Source organism: Crotalus tigris, unplaced genomic scaffold, assembly GCF_016545835.1.
Source record: "Crotalus tigris isolate CLP2741 ecotype Arizona unplaced genomic scaffold, ASM1654583v1 scf7180000017663.5292952, whole genome shotgun sequence".
NCBI classification, from domain to species: Eukaryota; Metazoa; Chordata; class Lepidosauria; order Squamata; family Viperidae; genus Crotalus; species Crotalus tigris.
Genome location: NW_024096550.1, coordinates 226540 through 235154, shown reverse-complemented (window position 1 = coordinate 235154; position 8615 = coordinate 226540). Strand labels below are relative to the sequence as shown.

The following is an 8615-nucleotide window of genomic DNA, read 5'->3' as shown; positions in this document are numbered from 1 at the left end:
GCCTTCAACAACTCACTAAAAGAATGCAGAAGACCAGCTGACTGCCAGGAGTATGTATCCAGCCATCTTGGATGAGAAGTAAAACGGTCTTCAAAGAAAACCAAGAAAGTCCACTTGCCTTATGAAAAAAAACACCTTTGGGATTATCTATTGAGGCATAAAATCTTGGCAAATAAGGGTTGTAGGAAAAGGAGTGGCAGAACCTGGGTTGGAGTTAAAAAGAGGGATCAGCCTTGAATCCTTATGTAGTCACAAGTTAAGTCCAACCCCCCCCCCTTGAATTCCGTGGACCCTTATCTTACTCCTAGCTGGTGCTAATCATTAGTTGACAAGATTCCTGCGCAAAGACTTTCTAGCAATAAATCAGTTTAATTGGCTCTTAATGTGGAACTGGTCTTTTCTGCCTGACATTGATCAATGAAACAAACTACAGTGGAAATAACTGAGCTTGGACTAATAGCAGAGTGTCCGTGGGTGGGCACATCAAAAGAAAAGTCAAGATGGCAGCCAGGGCCACAGGATTCAAGCTCAGCCCTAAAGTGAATAAAATGAAATTGCCACCTTGACTTTTCTAATGGACAAAGTGGGTGGGTCCCTTGGCGCTTCTATCTCCTGGTGCCTGGGTAGCGCCAGGGCGGGTGTGTGCGTGCACACGTGTCTAGTCAAGGGCCGTGTGTGTGTGTGTGTGTGTGTGTGTGTGTGTGTCCACAGCAGGATTATTCAGAGGTCTCCAACAACCGTCCTCCAGAGGGAGGTGCAGGCAGGAACTGACCAGACCGGGTGCCAGGCTGGGTGCAGGGTGGGCGATGCCTTGCCCGAAGGGTTTAACAGCGAGGGGCTGGGCTCGTGCAGAAACGCTTTGGAAGCGCGGTGACTCCCTCGGAGCCGGCTTGACAACAGCGGGAGAGGCCTGAGCGCCGGCGGCATGAACAGAAGCGCCCTTCCCAAATCGCTCCGCGTTATCCTGCTTCCGTCCGACCCCAACCTGAGCGCCAAGGCCGAGTCTCGGCTCTGCCCTTGAAGGAGGACCCGGAGAGCGCGGGTAACAATGAAGAGGACCCGGGACTGAAAGAGGGGTCTCCGGAGCCGGCAGAGAATCTCCCGCAGGAGGAGGTCGCGGCTTCTCTCTTGCTCCGGACTGCAAGGATTTAAGCTCCAAATCTAGGCTTCTGGACGGAGCGGTATCTGTCTATCTGTCTGTCTCTACACACACACACACACACACACACACACACACACACACACACACACCAAAGTTGTAGCGTTTCAAAAAGCAGAAAAGTTGGATTTCGAACATTTCAGCAGCGCATCTGCACTCGCTGCTTTCGGAAAGGTCGAGGACGGCAGCTCCACTTTTCGGTTGACGCAGCAGGAGGCCCGGTCTCTCTTCAAGCGCAGCGCCGGTGGCGGGCCTGGATCCGTCACCGGAAAGACTCTGGGGAGGCGCTTCCACGGCGCAGCCGAAGCGCTTCGCTCCGCACACAGAAGGAACAGCTAGTGGCGGCGTCGACCGCAAAGTCGGCCCTCCACCGCGACCTGTCCGGCGGCCGCTCCTGCTTTCCGGCTCTCGACGTCGCTCCCGGGAAGCCTCCGCCGTCGAAAGAGAGTGGCAGGACCTCCCCACGGCGGAGGCTCCCCGGCACCGCTCTCCCCCGCCGGCCGTGGGTCAAGCAGGCGACGCTTCCCCGGGCGCTACAACGGCACCCATCCGCCCCGCCGAGCCTTCGCCACCTGCCCCCTGCGGAATCGCGGCGGCGGCGCCCCCGGAGAAGCCACCCCGAGGCCGCGGCCGACTCTTCCTTCTCCAGGCGGGGCCAGAGTCGCCCATCGCCCTCCTCTCCGCCAGTCGCGCGCTCGGAGGGCTGCACGCCTCGGCCGGTCGGGCGCGCCCTTGACCCGGGACTCGGCCGGCCGCGAGTCGGCTTTCCGCGAGAGAAGGAGGCGGAAAGAGCTGCCAGCCCTGCGCCGGCCTTCCCGCGTCTTCCCGTCCCGGCTTTTCTGAGGGCCGCGGCGCGATTCTCTCCTCCCCGCTTACCGCCTTTCCCTGCAGGGGCCAAGCCGGCTCTGCCTGGGCCAGGTGGGCTTCTCGGCAGCCAGAAGCCCCGCCGGTCGTCGGGCGACCATAGCCGGGAGACCGTTACTTTTAGGCCCCCTGAGGGGTTCGTTCCCTCGAGACCTCGCCAAAAATGGGAGCCCCCTTCGTTGCCTTTAGCGCAGGCTCCCCTGGAAGTGAACCCTCCATCCGGGAGGAGGCCTTTCTGAATTCGATAGAATTTGCTTCCAAGTAAACGGGCACCCGAAAGGATGAATTTTTGCTTAATTGGGGGTACAGCACATATTCTGCCAGGCAGAGCGGGGCTTCCTGCACCTCTAATTCGCAAAGGGCCGCCTGGTTTTGATCGGCGCTGCCAGATCCGAGGGAAAGCGGAGGAAGAGGCTGCGGAAGCCGCTTTTCCACGGAGCTGCGAATCCCTCCCCCCCCCGCACAGAAAGGCTCGGGGGCGTCCCGCAGAGGAAATTCGGCGCGTGTGGATCCGCTCGCACGTGAACGGCGGGGGTTACGCAACCCCGGGCCGGGCGGCTGAAGAGGCCGGGGGAAGCGGGCCGGGTCTTCGCCCAGAGCGCAAGGCCGGCCGGCAGCCGAGCCGCCGCGGAGCGGAGAGGGACGCGCCGATCTCGCGGGCCGGCGGGGAGGAAGGGGGCGCCCAACCCGCTCACCCCGCGGTCGTTTAAAATTAATTTATTTATCAAATATAGCTATTAATATAAACGATAATAACTTTTTCGACTGTACAGTATGGTACACGGGGCGCCGCGCTCCTCTCTCGCGGGGAGGCCGCCGAGAGCCGCGGCGCCTCGTCCGTCCGGGGCGGCCCCGCCGGGGCAGCGGAGGGTCCGGGCCGCTCCCGCGCTCGGCCTAGGCCAGGTGGTACATGCTGTAGCCGACGTGCGCCGCCGCGTAGAGCCCGACGGGCGTCACGGGCATGGCGGCGCGCTGGAAGGGGCCTCCGGAGGCGTAGAGGGAGGCGCCGGCCACGGCCGGGCTGCCCAGCGGGAAGGAGAGGCCGAAGGCGGCGGCGGCGGCGGGCGGCAGGAGCGGCTTGGCGGCCATCTTCAGCTTCTCCAGCTCGGCCTCCTGCAGCCGCTTGGCCTTGGCGCGCCGGTTCTGGAACCAGATCTTCACCTGCGTCTCGGTGAGGCTGAGCGAGCTGGAGAACTCGGCGCGCTCGGCGATGGAGAGGTACTGCTTCTGGCGGAACTTGCGCTCCAGCGCCAGGAGTTGCGCCGTGGTGAAGGGCGTGCGGGGCTTGCGGTTGGTCTTGTGCTTGCGGAGCGTGCAGGCCGGCGGGCTGGAGCGCCCTGCGAGAGAAGAAGGGAGAGAAAGAGCGGTCCTTGAGAGGGGAGTCCGTCCCGTCTCGTCCCAAGGCCCATTGCCTCCTCCCGCGCCCCAGCCATCTCTACCGCTGGACGCCTCGGACCAGCGGATGGAGCCCTTACCCCCCCCACCACCAGGCTCGGGTCCGGTTTGGTTCATCTGCAAAGTGCCCCTGGGTCGGAAAGGCTCCGAGGGACGCCGAATGTTCCCGGGACCTCCGCTTGCAGCTTCCACCCCTCCTTCTGCAGCCTTTGGCCTGGCTCAGGATCCAAGTGAAATTGCCCGGAGAGGGAGGGCAGAGTCGATCCTGGGATGGAGGCCGGGAGCTTCTGGGCGATTCGGCCTGAGGTCTGGGGCCTTAAAAGGAGGGAGGGCTCCCTTTTCCCTCCCTCGGGAAATTCCCAGAGAGAAAAAGATAGAGGAAGGGGCCTGCTTCAGCTCCCCCCCCCCTAGCAGTAGGAGGGCCTTTTGCCTCATTCCTAGATGGAGAAGGTGGCAGGACCCCCCCCCCCAGGCTCTCCCCTCCCGGATGGGCTTGGAAAGGAAGTCCAGGTTAAACCGGGCAGGGTTTGCTTTCCTCTCCGCCATCGGTCAGAGAAGGGGGGATACCCCAGGAGTGTTGGGGCTGAAAGTGCCCGGCCTCTTCTCAGCATCTTGGTCTAAAGAGGTGGTGTGGGGAGAAAGCAGCGGACAGGAAAGGTGGGAGGAGATCTGGAAAGACAGCCCCTCTCCCGCCTTCCCCACATCTCCTGGGGGGGGGAAATGCAGCTTGCCCCCCATTACAGACATGAAGGGATGGTGGTGCTCCTTCCTTCCTCCCTCCCTCCTGCTCAAGCACTTGGGGGGTGCCCAGGAGGGGGTCTTGGAGATTTCCCCTCCAGAAACTGTGCCTTGAAGGCAGATGGGATCTTTCTGAACTATCTTCCATCTGAGTTCAAGGAATGTTGTTGTGGGCCATGTGAACAAGGGATAAATAAATCGGATTCATTCTGGATCTTCCCACTGAGCCAGGGAGAGGCCCACTCCACTTACATGGAGAGAGAAAAGCCGCTGGCGTGCAGTTGTGCCCTTGCACACTCACTGTGAAAGGGAGCCTCTGAGCCTAAGGGAGCAGAAAAGCAGAAGACTTGAGAGCCTCTTTTCTAACACATTTATATATATATTAAAAAAGCCCCAACGATGTTTCATAAAATCTTGGCTGGAAGGGGGGCTGCCAAACTCCTTCTGGGTAAGGCAGCTGCGTCTTTGCAGGAGGAGCCGATTCTGCTTAATGCCCCCTATTCTGTTTTGTTTTAATGCCCCTATTTTGGGCCGCAGGGATAATACTAATAATACCCTGGTTTCTATTCTACTGCTTGTGTTTTCCAACTGCTGCTCTGCACTGATTTATGCCGGGCTTTCTTCCCTGCCCTTCCATTCTATCCAGAGCAGGACAGAAACTCACACCTGGCTCGGGAGCAGAAAACACCTGGAAGGCGGCAAGGAATGGTTCCCAGGACCCTTCAGGCAGATAATTTGGACACCACAGTTTTCACACTAACTCCAAGGCACCAAGACTGGGGATTCAGGGTGTGTAGACACAACACAGGCAGGCGTTCACACACACCCTATCAGCAGCCAGACCCAGGAGGCGGCAAGCGGTGGTGGTTGGGCTTCCCTGGGCAGCACCCCTGACTGGGGGTCTCAAGGACTGACTTTCCTTGGGGAAAAGCAGCTCCAGCTCATAGAAGCGTTGCTGGGCTGGCACCCAAATGGGAAGGGGCTGGGCCGATTCCCGTGGGGCTGCACAGCTCTGAGGCGGGGGGGGGCATTCTCTCCAGCAGAACCTATCAGGGGCCGCAGTCTGGGAAGAGCCTTGGGGGGGTCAAAGCAAGCCCCTTGCCGAAGGGCGCTTGGGAGGAATTCTGGGCTGGGAAGAGGCAGGCAGGCAGGCAGGGGCCAAAGGTCGAGCCAAGCCTCGGGACGCTGGAGGGTCCTCGAAGCCCAAGAGGACTTTGGGCCTTTGGTCAGTCACCGGTTCTGGGGAGCGAGGCCTGGGAGGGCCGGCCTCGCAGCCGATGGCCAGGACCCCGGGCCTTCCCGCAGGGGACTTCCCAGGGCAGCCGCTGGGCAGGCGAGACCGGGAGCCGGGGCGCCTGGAACCCGACCGGGAACCGCGCCGGGAAAGGTCCGCGCCGAGTCCCCCCCGGCGCGCGGCGAGCACCCTTCAGCCGAGCTGGAAGAGCGGGGAGCCCCAGTAAAGGAGTCCCCCCCTTCTGCCCAGCGGCTTCGGCCTTCCACCTCCTCCCGGCGGCGGCGGCGGCGGGGCGAGGGGCGGGCACGGGCGGCGGCGGCGGCGGCGGCGGGGCCACTTACTTGGCGGCGACGGGGAGAAGCGGCGGGCGGGCCTCCAGGGCGGGCTTTCGGCCTTGACCGGCGCTTCCGCGGGAACTTTCACGAAGGCTCCGGCGCCGAACGGGCCGGGCAGGGCCGGCGGCGAGGCGGAAGCCCTCCTGGGCCGGGGACTGGGGGCTGCCGGCGGGCGAGCCGCGTGCCCTCCGCGCTCGGTCAGGCCCTCGCGGGCGCCGCTCCCAGGCTTGCGGGGCTCGGCCATGAGCGCCTCCACGCTGAAGGGCAGCAGAGCCGCGCGGGGCTTCTCGCCCTCCTCCTCCTCGCCCTCCTCCTCCTCCTCCTCCGCCTCCTCGGCCCGCATGGCGCCCGCGGGGCCCGCCTTGCTGCGGGGCTGGGCCGGCGGCTCCTCGGCTCGGGCTGCGCACTGCACCGAAGTCATGGCGGGCCCGGGGGCCATGCAGCGGCGGCGGCGGCGGCGGCGGCGCGGGGGGCGCGCCTGGAGCGGGCCAGGGCGACGGCGGGGCCGGGACCGCGCGCGGCTGCACTCCGGGACACTTTCCGCGGCGCGGCTAATAAAGCGAGGCGCCTGTCCCGCCGGCCAATCCGCGCGCCGAGGGGTGGGCCTCTGCCTTCCCATTGGACGCGGCGCGCAGCGAGGGTCCCGGGCGGGGCGGGCGGGCGGGCGGCGGGCCTTCGGCCGGGAAGAGGCGGCGGGGCCGAGAGGGCGGCTGGCTCGGGCGCGGCGCTTCCGAGGAGCCCTTTCGGGACGTTCTGCGGCTGTCGCTGCACCGAAGATTGTTGCCGCCCCGCCGGACGGGACCTGCCGCCGCCCCCCCGGTGGCTGTTGCTGCCCCGGAGGGAAGCGGCGGCGGGCGCTTCGCTTGGATTCCGGCGGAGCTGAATGGGGAGGAGCTGCGCATCGTCGCCCCGAATAAAGTCCCGAGCCTTCCAAGCGTTTCCCCGAGCAAAGGCCCCGGCCTCCGCGGTTCCCTCCCAGGCAAGTCCGGTCGCTGAGTTGCCAAATGCCGCCGGTCCGCCCCGAGTCCGTCGGCGGCCCGGGACGGCACCCCGGCTTGCGCCAGCAGCGGAACGCCTCCGGGGCCAGCCCTCCTCCCCCGCCCGGCGACCCTCCTTTAGGCTGGCGTCGGCCTAAAGGAGGGCCCTCTCCCAAGGCGCCCGCCGGGAAGCCGGTTCAGAAGCGCGTACATCTCGAGGGAGCCGGCGGGAGCGCGGAGCTACTGGAGCCGAGCTCGTCCGGCCCCTTCCCCCGGCGGGCGGGCCGGCCGTCTTGCAGGCGGAGGCTCGGGGAAGGGAACCGGTCCTCGCGGGCGCCCCCAGACTTCCTGCGGGGTCCCCGGAAGGTCTCCAGCCGAAGCCTTCTAGCTGCCTAGCCGCCTCTGCCCCTCCGGCCCTCCAGTACGTGAGGACTCCCCCGCCCCTTCTCGGGAAGGCTTCTCCGCGCTCCCTTTCGGAAAGCGAAGGTGTGGCCGTGAACTTCGTCCCCAGATTTGTCGAGGCATTTCTGGCACCTTGGCCAGCAACCACCTCCGGCGTCCTCGGGAGTTTAGTAGCCGTCGGTGGGCGATCGCATCTGCATTACGTCGCGCAGAGGAAGCGCGATCCGTGCAGCCATTTTGCTGTCCTTTGGTGTGGAGGGTCCAAAAAGGGATTTTGGGTGAGACTCCCCTGGCAAAGGGGGCGAGGAGGGGCGGGGCCGCGCCAGGGCCAGAAGGTGCGCCTTGAGAAACACCCGCCCCCTCCGGCCTGCCCTTCCCGCCCCTCTCCGCCGGCCCGGGCAAGCGTCTGCTGAGCCGCCGTCCGGGCGCCGGGAGCGCAGCGCGAGAGGACTCGGCCGCCGTGTCCCCCGTGGCCGCTCGCCGGGCCTCCTTTTCTCCGCGAGCAACGCCGGCGAACGCCGCCTGTCCTTTCTGGGGAGCGGCCGAAGGCAGGCCGACCTGGGCTGCGTTCCGCGCCCGTTTCCCACGGAGGTCTTTGGAACGCCGCCCTGGGTTCGGCCCCGGCGCTCGGTCGCCCTCCCGGGCGGTGCGGACCCAGCTTGGCCGCCCGCGAGATCTCCGCCTCTCCTCGAAGGACCGGGCCGGCTGCCCCTCTGCGGAGGGGGGCTCTTGGCCCGAGGTGGGGCGGGGACGCCTACGCAGCTTTCCCAGCCTCGGGATCCGCCAGCATCGCAACTAGCCAAAGACTTTGAAGGAGAGTCCGAGGACAAACCGCGCCCTCCCCGCCCTGTTTCCAACGACCAGGTCTTCGCCCCCAGATCGGAGAAGGGGGGGGTGCGTGACTCTGCAAATTTGGTCTTGCGACAGCAGCCCCGTGCGGGCTTGCGGCAGCCCGCGCCTCGACGCCCTCCCGGTAACGCGCCTGGACTGTTCCGAATGCAGGAGCTGCTTCCTCGAAGGCTCCGGGGGCGCTCCGGGAGGGGTGGGGAGAGGGACGGTCGCTGGTGGGTCAGAGGCTAACGACCCCTCCCCCCCCAAGGCCGGCTCAGCCTTGCGAGCGAAGAGACCGGCCCTGGAGGCAAAGCGGAGGGGCTGGGCGATCGGCGCCATCTCACCTGCCCCCCCCCCCCGAGGCCTCTGCAGCAGGAGGCCTCCCCTTCCGAGCCAGGCGTCCTCGGAGGTGCCGGGAGGCTTCTGTGCCTCCGGCCGCCCACCCACCCGCGGGTTCCCTCTGGCGGCGCCTGCCCTTTCCACCTGCGGCGCCTCCTGGCCGGGCCTCTCTTCCGGGCCGCTTCCCCGTGCGGGGCCGGGGCTGCTGGCCCCCCGGGAGAGCAGAAAAGCGGCCGCCCACGCGCGACTCCGAAGACTCGGAGCGGCGGGAAGGGAAAACGCCGGAGGCGAAGCGGGCGCGGCTCCGGCGCAGCAGAAGGCTGCCTCTCTGCTCGGGGCTG

General features: G+C 65.6%; 1 protein-coding gene across 1 annotated transcript; it reads right to left on the bottom strand.

Moving 5' to 3' along the window:
- Positions 1–2724: 2724 nt before the first annotated feature.
- On the bottom strand, positions 2725–6221 carry MSX1 (msh homeobox 1). Its single transcript, XM_039335842.1, has 2 exons — positions 5732–6221; positions 2725–3360 (listed from the first exon to the last, which is right to left on the bottom strand). Exons 1-2 carry the CDS (start codon positions 6162–6164, stop codon positions 2918–2920), a joined length of 876 nt encoding a protein of 291 aa, XP_039191776.1. The 5' UTR covers positions 6165–6221; the 3' UTR covers positions 2725–2917.
- Positions 6222–8615: the final 2394 nt, after the last annotated feature.